The sequence below is a fragment of the Protomyctophum bolini genome, assembly GCF_963924005.1.
Source record: "Protomyctophum bolini genome assembly, chromosome: 9".
In the NCBI taxonomy this organism is placed as follows: domain Eukaryota; kingdom Metazoa; phylum Chordata; class Actinopteri; order Myctophiformes; family Myctophidae; genus Protomyctophum; species Protomyctophum bolini.
This window is the reverse complement of record NC_137870.1, coordinates 38,726,268-38,745,080: the sequence shown is the minus strand read 5'-3', so window position 1 is coordinate 38,745,080 and position 18,813 is coordinate 38,726,268. Positions and strand designations below refer to the sequence as shown.

Below are 18,813 nucleotides of genomic sequence, written 5' to 3'. Positions count from 1 at the left end.
TGTGCACAAAACAAACTTCCGAAAGGACAAATAAAGTATCCATCTATCTAAGCCTGGTTTTAAGTTAATACGAATACAAATCCAATCATTGCAATTCGAAAGCTAGTCTCTCTTCTATACATATCTATACATCTTCTATATAAGTGGTGGATCAGTCTGTAGTGTGTCACGCCTTATTCACACGTATTTACGCACCTCTGTCGTGCACATACACAGCAGACCTATCCTATGAGCTCACAACGCATTGTTGCAATGCCACACGTTGTGAGCTCATCCATAGATCTGCTATATTTTCCACGTTGTGGCACTTGGCGCGCCGACTACGCATAAATCAGTCGCGGTCGCAGAGAGCGGCGACCGAGTGTAGCTGAATGAAGTATGTGTTTATATATGACACACACGGAGTCGGGGTGACACGAACCCTCTGGGGTCACAGGCAAAGGGGTCACAGGTCAAAGGTGGGCCATGAAACGGGCTCGGAGGGCAAGGCTGACAAGCTTGAGAACGTCTTTAGAGCCACCGCCGTCTCAGTGAAAGAGCCTCTATGCTGCTCACTGACTCCCAAGTCCACACATATCCCTTTATCTGTCAGTGAATGCCTATCATCTGTGTGTACTGTATGTACTGTATATTAAGAGTGTGTGTAGCCTATACCTGTAGCTTTTCCAGTGTTTGTTAAAGGAGCACTTTACTTTTTAACATCATCGTCATATAATTGGTCCTCGGTCTGTGTGGAGTTCAGAACCCCGTCTACCAGTGACATAATCAGTAGGCATTATTAGGTTTGGTCATTTGATTTGATTTCAAACATTATTATTTCACGATGCAAGAATAACCGGCTTCTATTCTGCATTGGGACATTTCCAGCAAGGGAAAGGCTGTAGATTCTAATTAGCATAGACCGCAATTCTGAGAGGATAAGGTAAAAAATTGGTGATGTGCTCCTTTTGAGTTCCCCTGGTCTTCCTGTGCATATGCCCGACTGTACGGGGCAAGCAGCTATATTGGCAGCCTACTGTCAGTGGCCTTGCATGTGGCTATGTAGCAAAAATCAGCAAATCTGGCGTGTTCACACAGTCCATGAGCGTACAGGGAGCAGGAGACTCAGAACTTTGTTGAGGGTGACTTGGGCCAGAGTTGTTGGAGCCCCGTGCATCCTCAGAGTGTGACATCCCGACATACGTGGCCGGTTAAGGGCCGATTCATACTCCTATTTTACCGCTGTTTCGGCGCTGTAGTGCCGAAATGATTTCGGCTCGTCAGAAATTTTCAGTAGCACCGAAGAGGCGACTCAAATGACGTCAAATTGTAGGCTCTACAGCGCCGAACCGACTTTTATTCGGCTCTAAAATAGGAGTATGAATCGGCCCGTAGACTCACCCGTGGCTTCCATGTGCGGTTAGGGTTTAATATGGTTATGGGTAGGGTTAGTAATGTCAGATTATTGGGACGTCGGACTAAGGAGGATGAGTCCTCCTATATAGGTACATTACCTGAGCTTGGTTTCCAGTCTGGTGGGGACTATGGCGTTGAACTCTGAGCTGTAATCTATAAACTGCATTTTCACATATACTGTAAGAGTTCCTTTTCTCCAGGTGGCAGAGGGCAGTGTGTGGTGTAGTGCAATTGTCACTATGGCATCGTCTATGGCAAACATTGTGGAAATTAGCCAATCTACCAGCTCCCAGCACCTCGCATTGTGAGTGCTTGTCAGGGTCCCTGGATCTGTTTGGCCTGTAAGCAAATTGGTGGGTGACAAGGCGCTGTTAAATCAGCTCTGACATGCTTCTCAACGTAATCCCAAGGAGGTATTGAAAATATCGCTAAAGATGCCTGATACTGTAGCTGTGTTGTGCATGGTCTAGAAGTCTGTACAGTACACCCCCCCCCCCCTCCCTCTTTTGACAGTGGACGTATGTACGTCTGTGGGCCCTGCCAAGCAAAGAAATGCCTTACATTGCTCTGAGATGCCGTAAACGACTGGAAAGATTAAGGAGACATTTATACTTGTCATATTTTGGAATCCCACGCATACTAGCCTCCTGTCTGGGACATTGAGCAGATGTCCATTTGGTTACATCCGTACGCTCTCAGAGTTAGAAGACTCAATTCAAGGCAAGGCAAGGCAGTTTAATGTGTAGGCCTATATAGCACATTTGAGGCAATGCAATGTGCTTTACACAGAATATCAAGCAAAGGACACACAATTATATATATATATTAAAAAAAACATACAGTTACAGTGCAGAAGAGAATGAAAAATAAAATAAATAAATAACTCAATCCAAGGCAGTGAATAATGGAAAGGTTTTTAGTTGTGTTTTATAAGAAATAAGAGTGGCAGCAGACCTGCAATTTTTGGGGAGTTTGTTAATAAACTTAATTCTGCTTGGCGACTTTATTTTTTGGTTTTATAAGGACTCCGAGAAATAAGGATATGACTTGCAGGGGAAATATAAAGGATGTGACTCAGGCCGGGGCAATACGGAACCAAACAGATTAAATGGAGCCACTGAGCATTTCACTGTGCAGGGCCCATCATCACTGCCGTCTGATTGAGAGACATCGGGGACTAGAAAGGCCTGTTTGGTGTGTTCCCACTTCCCACCCATCTCGACCAATCAGACGAGGCGTCTCTGTGCAACAAGGAGCCATTGTCCCGCTATCAGTCGGGTCCTCCTCTACAAACGTCCTATCAGTCAGGGTCAGGACACGGGGGAACATCAGTCAGGAAACGTTTATTTGATACTGGGGAAGGAATTTGAGTTGGAGGTTATCAAAATCGTTAAGAGTGGAAAAAGTGGAAAGGGTTTAGAGAAGTGGATTTTTCTGTGTGGATTGAACTACTCTTGAGAATCAAAGGTGCAAGTTGGTCTGTTTAACATTATGGTCCTTGCTTTGTCGATCACTATCGCTGTAAGGGGTTAGTTAAGATTTCTGGATTTAAAGCTGTAGAAAATACTTTCCATTAATATATAATAATAATAATATCTCAAACTTATATAGCGCTTTTCTGAGTACCCAAAGACGCTTTACATGGGGGGGGGGGGGGGGGGGGGGCTTTACAGAGGTAACAACAAAAAACTACTTTATTAGAAAAAAGAAAAAACACTAAAAGCTAAAGAACAATAAAAGACAGTGAAAAGGGTTAGCTAGGGAAGGCAATATTGAAGAGGTGGGTCTTGAGGGCGGGTTTGAAAGTTTGGAGGGTGGGGTGCCTTAGGGAGGGCATTCCACAGGGTTGGGGCAGCAAAGTATGTAGTGGTTGTAAAGGTATTAATTGATTGCCTGAGTCCTGTGGGAGTTCTCGTCTGGTTTTGGTGAATATTAAGTAGTTCCGTCTACTTTGTGGGGGGGCACTGCCGCACTGGGGGCCATGCAAAAATAGCGTAATTTGTATATTTCTACCATAGTGCAACTTTCGTTCAACCTTGACCCCCCTGTCACATGGAACTATAGGTTTGTGCTGCTGCTGGCGTAGTGATACTGGTATCCCCTTTTATGACCATATATGGAGTTCTTTGTCAGGCATGCCCAAACATGGAGTCTATGCAGACGTCAGAATGATGTCGGAAGTCGGTGGGACGAAGCCGTATTTAGCCATGCCTAAATATGGAGTCTGGCCCGGGCAGAGGCCTTGTGATGTCAGCTGTGGCCCGGGCAGAGGCCTTTTGCTGCGGTTCTGGACAACCGTGGGTCCGACCGACTCCACACCGGGCACTGCACTCCCTGCGGGGGTGTGGAACGCGTGTGTCGAATTTGAAGTAGGTGGGGTGAACGGTTCTCGAGTTATGTGGATTACAGACGTACAGATATACACAGACTTTTGCACACAGAGGTGCATTTATAGTTGGATATAATCTATTGATTGACCAACATATATTGATTGTTATGAAAGTCTGACACATTATTGGGCTGTATTCTGCGTGTCTTAAGTACCAGGTCTTATTCCCTATAACTTGAGTAAACTAAAGACCTGGAGGCGTGGTCAATGCCATTTGGCTATTCTGAGTGGCCAAAGAGCATTGATCACGCCTCTCCTCCAGGTCTTTAGTTTAATCAAGTTAGGGAATAAGACCTGGTACTTAAGACACGCAAAATACAGCCCTTCTTAGACTCTGTCGGGTGGAAACTCCAAAACTGGTACTTTACAGGATTCAAATTCAAAAGTAGTAGATCTACAAGCTCAAAACACGTCACTCCGCTCCATGTTTTCCAGCTTGCGACTCTTGATGCTTTTGTGTGACTGTGTAGTAGATGAAGTACAGCATTAATTTACGCGAAAACCCACAATTACAGGAGATTTTTTTTAAATGATTATTATAATTATGTTTCACATACATGTTCCATACTAGGCTATACAGCTCGGTTTCAGATAAGGTTCTGGTCTGGATGTTTTTCCAGAACCTAATGTGGGCCCTGCTCATGGGAGGTGGTACTATACTAACCTTAGAGTTTTGGAAACCCAGAACTTTTCTTAGAATTTGTATGGCTCTGCCATCCACTTGAGTTAGAACACCTTTCAAATCTAATATCTCTATAGTTATATGTCATTGGATCCACATGCCAAACAAGATTACCATGCTCCTTAACCCATTTATACCTGAGGCCGATTCTAAAAAAACTTGTATTTTTCTTGTATTTTGTATTTCATTCAAAGTACTATTTATCATCATCATGTTGCTATACATTGTTGTTGTTGGGTGAAAACCCAGTAGGCCTACTGTATGTAAAAAAATCTTTCCTTTATTATTATTTAAAAAAATTGTGAAGCTCTGCTTGTAGATTGGCTATTTTCCCTACTTTTGTGCGACACTCTCGTGTGATGAAGTAGAGCTAATTAATTTATGAAACTGTGAAACACATTTTCTGCCTGACTGTGACGATATACAGTAACAACTAAAATGAGTCATGACACCGATGAATTCCCAGATTTAAACTAAGGTATAACAGCGTCTAATAGGCATTCCATCCATGTCTAAGTAGGTGAAGTAACGCTGTGTAGGCTGAGCAGTGTGCGTGAAGCCGTGAACCCAGAGTACTCTGTCCTGTCCTTCATCAGTGAGTGCATGGCTGCTTTTTACCACCACAGGACGATGAAGTGAAACTAGTTGAAAGTTCATAACCGTTTGCTTCCCGGTTTACTTCTAGGATGTTTGGGCCGTTTATGAAGCATCTATTAAGCACCATAACAAGCATTAGTGAGGACCAGTTACACGAAGATAAGTTGAAAATGGGTGAAGTGGTCCTTTAATCAATTAAGGCAGGTGTTTTCAACAGGTGATCCGTGGACCACTGGGGGTCCATGGAGGTGTTGTGCATATTGCGTGTGGTCCCTGCATTTAGTAATGTAGGATTTGTTGATTTAAAATAGAAAAAACAAACACACAAACAAACAAAAAAAAACGTTCCACTAGTTGAGAAAGCGTGAACTGAACGACCTGGTGACCTATGAATGATGACTGTCCACTCCATCAGCACTGTGTGTTGCTGAAACCACACTGAATACATGAAAAGAATGGGATTAACCAGCGCAGCTGGGAACTTGATAACCATAACAGCAAGAATGAGTTGTTCTTCCCTCTACGTAACGTAGAAGGAATTGTGCTGGGAGAGCAGAGATGAGTGGACATGGTGAAAAACAAAAACATGTGAGTGACTGACGTGTCATTAATTAGAAGCCAGCTCAACTTTTTTGTTTTGCAGCTGGTCACGCAACGTGTCACACGACGTGTCGCACAACGTGTCACACAACATGTCACACAGTGTTAACCCATTGTCACCTGAGATCAGATTCTAAAAATGTCTTCTACATCCTGACAGTTTTCTGAAAAAGCTATGTTTATATGTCAGTCGTTCTTCTTCGATTTTTCAAAAATAGCAGACTTACAAGCTCGTAGTGCACTATCAGCTTGTAGATCTGCTATTTTTCAATAGCTAAAGCATAACATAATGCTAACACCAAAAGGGGTTCCCGCCCAAAATGGGGTTGACAGATTTATTTTATACATAGTTGCATGCTCGTGTTGTATGCCGTAAATAGCAGATTTACAAGGACACAGCGGTAACGCGTTGAGAGGTTGTAGATCTGTCAATTTACTGAGCACAACTGAGGCTTCAGGTGCCAGTTAGTATCTTCATGTTGTCATGATGGCTTCCGTTGAAAATGACGTGCAGCCTGTTGCTTTGTCGTTGCAACTGTTCTGTATTGATTGGCCACGGCAGCAGTCAGGTGACCATGCCTGTGAGTACTCCCTCCCTGGCAGCTGAGCCTGGTCAGATGCTTTTCCTTTTACTGATGCTAATGTTTTGTTTCTGTACTTCATTGCCATTATCATACACTAACGTTTATTCCATTGCTTCGTTTAGTTTTGAACCTGTACACAGTGTACAGCAAGTTGGTTGACTTGGTCATGATAAATGTGCTCTATAAATCAATGAATACATTAGGTTGAGCAGTGGGGGGGGGGAACATGAAGCACAAAGCCTATATAACTGGAGTTACGTAATTTCACCAAATGCAGACTTTAGCTTACCTTCAAGTCAAGAAATAAACGGGTAAACCAGACTTATTCTTAAAGATTAGTCATGGAAAATGTGAACCTTGTTGTTATCTCCTTGTTGCCAACACTTCTCTGGCATGATGTGACTGATGGGTCTAGTTTGGTCCTCACCGAGGGGGTTTCACAACCCTCACCACGGGGGGGTTTAAGTTGCTACCAGGGGGTCTCCAGCTAAATGACTGATGGTTAGGACCAAATGGCACTTATGGGTCTGTAAAATGGTAAACGGTGCATTTATATAGCGCCTTTATCCAAGGCCCTTTACATAGATTGTGCATTACATTCACAACCCGCCGACCCACGGATCATTGGACGACCTGCTCTACCTCCTGAGCCACAGTCGCCACAGATCTGTAGATCTTAGAGGAACCGAATGGTACCCCATTGTATACTGTATGCTCTCAGAGTTAAACAAGGGATAGTAATGACTTTCTTTCTATCGATTACCTACCCCATGAGGGAGACTTGAATTCATGGATATTTTTCTGGTCGCTCCATATGGAGACACAAAGGTGACTTTGTGTCTCCGTATGAAACCACTGCTGGTCATCAAATGATTGGCTTTTGAATGCAAAAAAAGAAAGGCAAATGTTTTCACTTCCACTTTAATTATGTATTGGACAATTCTTTTTTTTTTAATTATTATTTAATTATATTAAACTATTATTATCTTGTTGTATTGAGTACTGAGTGAGTGGCAACCATTGACCAAAACCCTTGACTAAACCCTGCAGATCTCACAGTGTGTATTAGAATAGAATAGAAAGAGGACATGAGCGCAGATATCGGCAAATTCACCGACGCTCCCATTTCTCTCTCTCCACAGAGCTGGAGTTCGTGCGGAGCCCCACCACGGTGGTGTCCTCCCTGGGCAAGCCCGTGACGCTGCTGTGCAGCCTGAAGGGCCACGGGGGAGAGGAGGAGGACCCGCCCGACGTGCTGTGGCTGCGGGACGGCCAGGCCCTCGACTACGCCGACACCAACCAGGTCCAGTTCCCCGTGGACGGAGACCGCTGGATGATCATCAGCACGCTCAGGTTGGCTCGGGGGGCCCCCCGGATGTTCTGTTCTGTTCTGTTCTGTTCTGTTCTGTTCTGACTGACTGACTGACTGACTGACTGACTGACTGACTGACTGACTGACTGATAGTGTTAAAGGGACACTTCACCCTTTTTGCAAAAAAATATATGTTAATGACGTTTAGAAGCTTTAGATCACTTTCCTGGGGGTCTTTATGTGTGTAATATGTGGTTTTAGATATTTTAGATTGTAGCAGTGAGCCTGTTGTCTCTGATGTCATGGACACTGGTCTCACTACCTTCCTGGACTACAATTCCCATAATTATTTGGTGCACTGCTCCTCTTTGTGGATAGGGGGGAGAGCTGTCTTACTGAGACAACATGTAGTCGAGGAAGGAAGTGAGCCCAGTGTCCATGACATCAGAGACAACAGGCTCACTGCTACAATCTAAAAGATCTAAAACCACATATTACACACATAAAGACCCCCAGGAAAGTGTTCTGAAGCTTCTAAACGTCATTAACATATATCTTTTTGCAAAAAGGGTGAAGTGTCCCTTTAAGACAGAGACTCATGTCAGGACATGATGATCCAGTAGCTTGCAGGATAGAGACGGTGCATCTTTCAGACATGTCTCTCATGGGGTTTTTTTATTTCATGTTTTGGTAACAAACAAAAAAAAATCCTCAGCATCAGCATTTGTTCCTTGTTTCCAAGACTCCTATACTTATTTCTAACTCTGAGAGTGAATAAAAAAGCAAGGCTTTTTGCACGCGACAGGTGCATATAGGAGGAGAAGGACACAGCCAAGGGACCGACGTACTGAAAAAGGACTCCTGTACAGGGTCCAATAGACCGAAACATGCTGTCGTTCCCCATAATAAACTATTCCACTGCATTTGAAGACGGTGTGCAGGAGTTCTTTTCCTTTTTCAGTAACTCTTGAGAGTGAACTAATATGGTATCCCAAATGTCCTGTGTCTCTGTGTGTGCATACACGTGTGCTGTCTGTCTGTCTGTCTGTTTCTCATGGTTATGTTGTGTCCATGCAGGATAGAGAAGGTGCATCTTCCGGACATGGGCTCCTATCGCTGTGCTGTGCTGTCAGAAGAACACCAGACACTGTCCGACACGGGGAACATCCAGCTGGAGGGTGAGCAGTGGATTCATCCAACACGCACCGCCGCGCGCGCGCGCACACACACACACACACACACACACACACACACACACACACACACACACACACACACACACACACACACACACACACACACACACACACACACACACACACACACACACACACACACACACACACACACACACACACACACACACACACACACACACAAAATGAACAACATACGTGGAGGCAAAGGTTATGCATATCCGTCCTTGTGGTTTACATATCTGGTGTTTTGAGCTATTTATATACTGTAATTATGACATACCCGCGGGTTTTGTAAGCTTACTGACAATAGGGCTTAAAAATGTATCCTATATAAAATAAATAATGCCTCTATTGTCATACATCTTTGATAAACACACTTGGGGGATCATTGCAGGGATTTGGACCGTTCTATCGGTCGCTGTATTGTTTACTCCCTAACATCGGCCACAGACCGGTGGGGATGTTGTGTTATATCAGCGATGTGTGCCACTCCTCACCACATCTACATCAGTGGTTCCCAAAAATCTTTACGTCAAGGACCCCCAAATTGACACTTAATTAGCCCGCGGACACCCATTTGAAAAGATTTGCCAGCAACCCCCATAAGAGAATATTTTATAGGACCCTATAGGACCCTCAGTTTGACATGCATTAGGCTACGGACCCCCATTTAATGGTATTTCTATCTCTGGGACCCCACTTCATAAATTGGTTCCATTTGTACACTCTCAGAGTTACAGACCCATAAGGCTCCATTTGATTCCAAACTATCATTTTGCTGGAGACCCCCTGGAACTCCCTCAAGGACCCCACTTTGGGACCCCACTTTGGGAACCAAATCACTGTTAGAATGAGAACCAGATGCACTATATAGACCCCCAGGACCAGAACCTAAACCAACCCACTGAGGGGTGTAGCATGACACACCCCACGGAGGCAATCATGAACATAAACATACACACTCCATTTACATGAAGTCTGCTCCAGTCCTGTGCTGACCAGTGCTTCTCAAAGTGGGGGTCCTTCAGGGGGTTCCAGCCAGGGAGGGTCCCCTAGCTACATCTGGAACCGTTTAACCATGTAGGCACTATTTCAGAAATAGCTAAAATAGCCAATCTACAGTATGAGCTCACATGTTATGAGCTTTCAGATCGGCTTCTTTAAATATTTTGGAAATGTTTTGGCCTATGTCATGCTCAAAACAGGTTAATGTCGCTATAATGTGGCCAGCTAGAAGGTAATCCACTGAGAATGGACTGTGTAACAATGACTATTCAAGCGCTGGGCATAAAAGGGACACAGACAGATGGGTGGAACGGGTACTCTGACACGGGTACAACAGGCATTGCATAGCCGGGGTGGGGCATCTCCAACTTCCATCGTTTCCGACTCAGTGCTCTACAGCCCGGGCACCGGACACCGGTCTAGTAGTACGTATCAATTTGGGGGTCTTTCCTTGACATGAAACAAGTTTTTGAGAGCCACGTATTCGTGTTGAACATGTCTTGTGTTGTGTTCCGTTCTCTCAGGTCTGCCTCACTTCTCGGTGGAGCCCCAGCACATGTCCGTGGTGGCCAACGTGTCCCTGGGCCTGCGCTGCGTGGCCCACGGGCCCCCCGATCCGGTCCGGGTCATCTGGCTCCAGGACGGGGCCCCGCTCAACACTCTCACGGACCCAGTGGCCCTGTCACCCTCCACCCTCAACATCACCGGCGGTAAGTGACTATAATGGCTTTCACACACATGTCACGTAACGCACTGTTTCACGTTACTCAGGGAGGGGTGGCGGGCGGTGGGCTCAGTGGGCAGAGTGGCCGGATGGTAACGGCAAAGGTTCCCAGTTCAAACCCGGCCTTCCCCAGAGTTAGTGTTGGAAGTGTCCTTGAGCAAGACTCTGAACCCCTGATGTGCTGTTTGGTGCCTTGCATGGTTTCCGCCGCCATCGGTGTATGAATGTGTGTGTGAATGGGTGAATGTAATGCACAATCTCTGTAAAGCACTGTGGATGAAGGCGCTATATAAATGCACCATTTACTCATATTGCTGTTGTCGGGCAGAAACCTCTTATCTCCCATATTTTTACTTGGTTGTTGTTTTTGTTTTTTTTGTAAATTTATGCCCTACTTGTAGATCCACAAGCTCGATCTTTTTTTCATCGAGTCCCAGCTCTAACTACAACACAACTGTTTCACACCATTCATACACACAGTAAACTGTGCTCAGTCTCAAAGGTGCTGTAAGTCAGTGATATCTTGTGGGTTAAAACAGAACATGAATTGTTAAAATGTAATGCTCTACGACACGTTGTGATATTAATCTTTGATTCCCATTCCCAGGGGGTGTCCCTGTCCCCAACGCACATTCATCAGCTTGTTTTCTAATTCCAGAATGTTGTCTGCTCGTTTATTTGTGTCATCACTTGGTCACCATCGTGTGCTGTTTCACAGACTGACAAAATACACGCATGCATGCACACGGACTGCAGGAGCCTGCAGTAGATGAGACTAGAGAAACATAGCTACAGTAGCTGTCTCAAGCCCCCTTATTTTACCTCGAGGAGCGGTGGGCTGAGTCAGAAAGAGGAATGGAATTAGGGAAGGAAGGAAGAAGAGATAGAGTGGTTGCGTAATAACAATAATGATCAAGGGTCCGGGTCTGACTCACTACAACAGGTTGTCTACTTCTGCTTCAACAACACACACACTCACTACCCTGGAATGGACAGCTGCACACCAGCCCACCACACGCACACACACGCACGCACGCCGCACACACGCACGTACGCACGCATGCCGCACACACGCACGCGCACACACACAACCACACACTTTTTAGGGTCAGTTGTGGCCAAGGCTCAGGGACAGGGTCATTTATCACGGCTACAAAAAGGAAATAATTTATTTTACAATTGTAGCAGTTCAGATCTTCTGCACAGTAGCATATGTTTACATATTATTGTCTCATGTCATATAACCACCATATGAAAAATAGTGTGGTAGCATAAAAATTAAATGGTGGGAAGTGACTGACAGTTATACACCACATAACCTGAATGAAGTTTTGAAACAAAACAAACAAGACAAACATACAGTACGACAAGACAAGACAACACTCAACATGGCGTGGTCACCCCTCCAGAACATAATGGACGTGGCAGTGTACCCACACATAGTTCCTCATAATAAATATACTGAACAACCCAGCTGCGTCGGAGATCACGTCTAGCATGCTCAGATTCAGGTTTAAACTCATTCAATCTGGAATAGCTTGGAACTGTAAGTTATTTACCAGTGCGAGGAAGGGAGCCCATGTGTCCTCAAACCGAGCCTCTCATGGTATACATCTAATGTTTTTCTAATTTAATAGAGTCTCTAATCCAGTGAAGATGGGTTGGGGGAGCAGAGGACTTCCATTTCATCAGAATGAGATGCCTACTGTAGCTAAGAGAGTGGTAAAGGCCACCGAGGGAGCTTTGTATTTTGGCAGTGATAGAATAGGGGGAGAAATTCCCCAAATAGCCTTCATTACATTTGTTTTTAAATGGTATGCCAACACTCCTCGACATGGTGTCAAAGATCTGAGTCCAAAATTGTGTGCAAAGAAGGGCATGACCAACACATATGTATATATGTGGCAGGGGCCGAGCGACATTTATCACACAGGGGATCAATATCACCATATATTTTGGTTAACCTCACTTTAGTGAAATGTACACGATGGATATTATTGCATTGGATTAGCCTTGCACAAATGGAAGAAGAATGGACAAGACGTAAAATATCTTCCCAATCATCACCCGAGATTTCTTCTCCCAAATACTCTTGCCATTTATTCTTAATATTTTGTATTGAAGTAGACTGCAAAGAGAAGATACAATTGTACATAATAGATATTATGCCCTTTGTGCTCGACAATGAAGGAATCAACCTCTGTGGCCTCTGGAAGGTTTGGAAATGCAGTGTTAAGGCTGCGCACAAAACTGCGAATCTGAAGATATCGAAAGAAGTGTTTATTTGAAACGGAATATTTATCAGGTGGCTGTTGAAAGGAGGCTGAACCCAGATAGTTTGACACCAGTGGGGAGCGATGCACACGCGATAAATCAGTCCGACACAAAGTCTTCTATACACGCACTTCCAGGAAGACAGACAGCCTCTGTCATGACTCATGACAGGTACTGGCATCTGACTTTCATCTTGTTCATGTCCTCCTTGTGGATCTCTGTCTCTACCACATGATGCAGCAAGACACGGCAAGCACTTTGTGTGGCTTCTTGGACATCAATGACTACTTTTGACCTGAGTCCTTGGCTGTCTTCCAACAATTACAGCTGTCACACACACACACATTAGATCACAACGTTGTGCAATTCACTTTAAATACAAGGACTTTTACTTATAACAGAGTATTTCTACATTGTTGTATTGATACTTTTACAAAAGGAAGAGATGACTAGCTTCCACCTCAGGAGTTACAGTAAGTAACCCTCAGTAAAATCCCACCAGTGTCAATTTGTGGCACTTGCTGAATCGCTAGATCCTTTCGTTTTCATCACAAGCGCTGATACGGTACGGCGAGGTCGCGGGGAGTTTTTATTGAGCTCCTAAAACATAAACATAGTTGTTTTGTATGATCATCTCAATCTGAGCTTCAATTATCAGAGATAAATGCCGCTAAAAGATCATCGCTAAAGATAGTGTGGACGGAAGTCCTATAGGCGATCTAGGACTTTTATAAAAGGTCGTCCATGTCGCACCTAGGCATAGAATGAGTTAAGACTGAATATTTCAATGTTGTGCGACCAGGTTATTTCATACTGGCAGGCGACATGATCTCATAAACGTCTCCTAGACCTAGAGTGACCGGTGATGACACTCGGTCATCATCGGATGTTGGCTCCTCTGATGGAGTGAAAGAAAAAAAAAAGAGGAAGGGAGAGTGGCACAATCGCGTGTGAGAGAGAATGTACTTTTTGCGATGGCATGCTCGTCCAGGGCTCGTGCCCTCTGTTCTTTTTCAGGCCACCACACTCCACACAATGGAGGCATGCTCTCCTCAGCACGGCAGTGCCGGACAACACACTGTGTGTGTGTGTGTGTGTGTGTGTGTGAGGCAGGGGGGGACACTATGTGTGTGGCAGGACTGGTAGTGTTGGGATGTTATATAATAGATTTGAATTGTGTGTGTGTGTGTGTGTGTGTGTGTGTGTGTGTGAGTGTGTGCGTGTGCGTGTGCTCGCGCGCGGAATGTGGTTTTCAGTGTGTGTGTGTGAGTGGCCCTGTGAGTCACCATATCTTGAGAGAGGGACTCATTCACTTGTGAATGTCAGCGTGTGTCAGAAGGTTCTGCTCCCTGTCGGAGGCCACAGGCCTGTTCACCCCGAGCCAATAATATACAACTGTTCAACTCTGAGAGTGTTCAACTAGAAGAACCCGTGAAGGGTCCATTGACGCGACTTCGAAAGAGACTCTCAGGGTTACAAATGAATAAATTAACCTTTTACTATTGTACTGTATGTAGCCAAGTCAGTATGTTGTAAGTTGTCGCTGTTGGGCAGAAACCCATTACTTCATCACACGGAAGCATCAACAGTCGCAGATCTATAAGCTTGTAGATCTGCTACTTTTTCTATTTTTTTTTTAATTTACATCCTGAAATGTCACAGTTTTGGACATAACCCGACAGAGATATAATTTGGGTGCACCCACACATACACACGTTATAGACAGACTTGAAGACTCACCTCTTCAGACTCCACTATAACACTTGACCTATAGTTACTGTATGGTGACCATGCGGCCTTACAGTGCCTTGGCCTTGTTCTCATGTTTGTGCTAGATACTTCTTTATGACCATGAGGTTAAAATGTAATTTAGATTGCATGTTATTTAGACCGGTTCATTGTTTACCTGGTATCCATATAGTGTCTCACTATCTCTGTAAGGATTATTATTGTGAAAGTATATTGTTTACTTAGTTATTGGTTTACCTCTGATCTAGTTTACTTATAGGCACTCTTAATTTGCATTTGATGTTTGCGTTTGTGTTTACCTTGCTAAAAGCCGAGACGTTAAGTGTTACTTTTCTAGATGTTCTACTCAGCTCTGATGGAATGACTAGTAAAACCATTACACAACCACTAAACACATTGCATTTTGAGGCTGTAAAGGTTTTGTTTACGTTGGTAATGTGTGCAAACATAGTAGTGTGAAACTGATACGAAAGTTTCGAATTGCTGCATGGGAGCCTGGAGGCGCAAACCACACATATAGGCTCTAATGCACAGGGACGGCGAGCTGTGGGTCTGACTTCCGCGCCCGACAGCCTTTGTTGCGTTTCACTGTCCCGTCTCTCGTACTGTTTCCAAATAAAGGAAAATAAAAGCCACCATCTTTTATATTGAATGTGAATAATATAGGTAGCTCTAATGTATGTGTGTTCAAAGTAAGTTAGCCAATCCTGGATTGGGGCCTTTTAAGTTGGTGTAAGTTATATTTTCGTAACAGGGGTCTATACACGTCTCCCCAGTCCCCAGGTCTTTAGTGGAGAACAGAAAATAAGTTTTCAGGTCCATACAGGATGCAGGATAGACAAGTGAAATTGGAAGTGTTTGATGAAAACATAAAATAAACATAAAACAGACTTTTGATTTTTAACCGGAACACTTTCAAATTGAAGCTGATGAATGGGTTCTTTCTACTGATTGGATGACATGAAAAGTTATTTTCTGTTTTAACAGCTAAAATCTAGTTGGGAAGAGATGGGAAGATCCCTAATACTGAACAAACACTATTATAGCAATGATTACTATCGGAATAGTAATCATTTACCAAAAAAATAATAATTTGGTGACCCCGAGGGGGGTCGTGACCCCAGGTTGAGAACCCCTGACTTACAGTACATTTTAATATGCAGCGCCAGGGAAGACACCGTCAACAAACACTCTGTTTAGATTATTTTGCATTTCATACAGAAGGAGATTCCATGTGCGTCAGAGGAAAATACACACAAAGATCCATCCAAAATATACACCATGGAGTCAGCCTCTTCACAGATGAAAGAGCACACCTTCAAAACGTTAAAAAAAACCCAAGAAAATGTCAAGGTGACAGCTGGCTTCCATTTCCAACTAGGGATTATTCTCCCACACAAACACCCTTGTATCAACATAAAAGCATTAGCGCTAATGCTAACCATAATGATCATAGATAAAAACCCTCTCGCCCTTAACGGGACACTGAACTTCCTCTGAATCCTGTAGCCTGTGTGTGAACTCTTAACGTCAGCGCTATATATACGCCCGGCTCCAGTTGCTGAGTCGGGATTTGGCGTTTAAACGACACTTCAGGGCTTTGGTTTTCGCACCTGTGTGTCTGTTCCGTTTTGTCTGGCCAGCCAGGTATGAACAAGATCGGTAAAATGCCCCCAAAAAGGCAACCCTCAAGCTCGCAACTCGTTGTGACGTGATGAGCTCAGAGAGCGACTATTTACGGCGCACGTCGACAGCCACATACGATACGGCGGCATATTAATCTGGCTCTGTTCCCAAAACTGGAGTTGCTGTGTGAGGATTTAAGAGTTTCAGGGCTTTCCTGTTCTAAGTTGTGACTCGTTTTCCGGGGGGGGGGCAGGTTTGAACGGGACCAGAAAATATAAAAAAGATTACTGTATAATATGCTCACAACACGTTGCATCACTTGTAGATAGGCTGTTTTATAGCACTGTACAATTTTATGTAAATTATATTGTCATTGTCGGCAGCAGTGGGACAAATACAGCATGGTAAAAGATTTAGCAACAGAAATGTCTTGGGTTGTGAAGCAAGAAGAACCCAGGCCTTCTAGCCTGGCAAATAACCTACTGAATTATGAAGCAATCTGTCATGTGTAGGCTACCACATTCATTCATATGTGTGTGTGTTTACACTTTCAATTCAACATATCCAATGTGTGTACGCAGGTTTGAACCGGACCAGCACCTTCTCCTGTGAGGCTCATAACGACAAAGGCGTGGCCACCTCCGCCTCCGGGACAATCACTGGTAGGGGTCCTAACACGCTGCTTCTCAAAATGGGGTTTTCCGGGGGACATAATAATTCATAATAATTGGTGGTTCTTGTGTTGAGTTTATTTATAGGATTGATAATATATCCTATATACGTTTCTATAATCCCCTCCAGTTCTCCCATCCGGGCCTCAGAACCTCAGGGCAGAGGAGATCACACAGAGCAGTCTGCTGGTAGCGTGGCATGCGGGCTTCGGAGGAGACTACCCCATCATCCGCTGTTCTGTTCAGGTGAGACGCGTGAGGTCGACTTTAGAGGTAGAGTAGAGGTAGAATGTAGAAGTAGAGGTAGAGTGCTTGCCATGAGACAAGTCTAGATGTGCCTTGGGATTATTCTGATGGCCTCACATTATCATATGCTGTACCTATTGATAAAAGGTTGAGGCTATTTGTATTTTTGCACAGATATGAATACATGTGTGCCTTGAGATTTTGACTTGGTCCTTTGGTGCTCCTTGGACACAACATGTCTGAAAACCATAATGGGTATCTGTAAGTATAAGCAGTGTTGAGGCGATATTACTCAGGATAGTATGTTAAAAACAGTTAAAAGGGCCCCAGACGGAGATCTCCGTCCTGTTAATTGGTACACTCTGATGCCCATGACGGAGATTGATTAACAGCCTAGGAGCACCTGTTGCGCAATCCTCGATGTTGCACAACAGTGGTACATCATCGGAAATGTCCCCCCCCCCCCCTGTTTAGCCGACGAGACCGGAAATCTTAAAACGTTAATAACTCGCGATCTAAATCATCCCGTCTAATTCTAAGAAAAGATTATGTGTTAGTCGCCCCCCCGCTGTCGAGTCGCTAGTAGCGGTAGATTTAATCATTCGGCCACACTCCCAAAACACTGTGTCTCAAAGAATATCCTGTTTCTGTATGTAGCAACATCCCCCAGCCATGATGTACAAGTAAACCCCCTGGACATGACGCTAGTATGTCGCAGGGACTTGCCCAGCTGGGGATTGCCCCTAGACCTCCAAATCTCAGGACGGACACTCTAACCACAAGGCCACTGAGCTAGTTTACTGTGCTTTATATGAGATGAATTTGTTACTGTGCATATATGGGTATCTTATTATTGTGTTGGGTTTGTGGCTGGTTGAGCAAGTGGGCAGATAGAGGAGTATCAATGGAGTTTATACGTAACGCTCTTTCATTCCCTATACCCGGGTAAAATAGGTCTCCCTCCCCAGGACCTCGACCATGGCCTAAACCCCATAGTACTTATTTTTGTGTTTTATAATGATAAACTGTAATACACACAAGGGGCGGTGGTACAGTATATCCAGATTATGGATGCTGTTGGTATGACTCGAAGCACAGTGCCATAACCACGTAAACCCTATATACTTAGTTGACCGGAATCCCCCCCCCCCCTCCCAGGCTCTGTACTAGGCCCTTTCCTGTTTTCGCTGTTTTCGCGCTACTCCCAAATATCTTCGCTCAGAATAGACGACGATCTACACAAGCTCAGCAATCTGATGAGTCGCGATGCTATTGTGTTGCTAGCAACACATTGTGTTGCTAGCCAGAACCTATAGCGTGGCATTTTCATTATACGGTGAAGAACGTCAACGCATTCCAACAGGTAGTTCCACGTATATTACAATGTTATGTACAGTATTCCGTGTGATGGGGCCACTTTTACGGGAGAGATTATTATTATTATAATTCTTTTTTTTTTTTACGGGTACCTCTTCTTGGCAAGCACTTTAAACAACACATCACTCTATGGATCTATAAATGGGGGCCCCCCACTCTCCACTGAGCATGACCTGAGCTTTGCCACGGAGGATTCTTGGAGAGAAAAGAGAGCTTTTCTTCTCTTTATGCCTCTTTCTTTCTTTCTTTCCTTTAACTCTTTGTTGACCCCTCCCTCCCTCGCTTCGCTTTATTCACGGAGCGGAGGGCTCGGGTTTCACTCTGGGAAAGCGGCCTTGTGCGCTAATCTGATGTTGGACCACTCCCTCCCTCTCTCTCTCCCT

The 18,813-nt window shown here is 44.4% G+C and overlaps 1 protein-coding gene across 1 annotated transcript in view; it reads left to right on the top strand.

Annotated features, from left to right (window-relative positions):
- Positions 1-18,813, top strand: part of axl (AXL receptor tyrosine kinase) — a 60,522-nt gene that overhangs the window by 6,668 nt on the left and 35,041 nt on the right. The window contains exons 2-6 of the mRNA XM_080773084.1: positions 7,390-7,600; positions 8,637-8,737; positions 10,288-10,473; positions 16,718-16,798; positions 16,938-17,053. Of these exons, the coding sequence (XP_080629210.1) occupies positions 7,390-7,600; positions 8,637-8,737; positions 10,288-10,473; positions 16,718-16,798; positions 16,938-17,053 (695 nt within the window). The remainder of the gene's footprint in view (positions 1-7,389; positions 7,601-8,636; positions 8,738-10,287; positions 10,474-16,717; positions 16,799-16,937; positions 17,054-18,813) is intronic.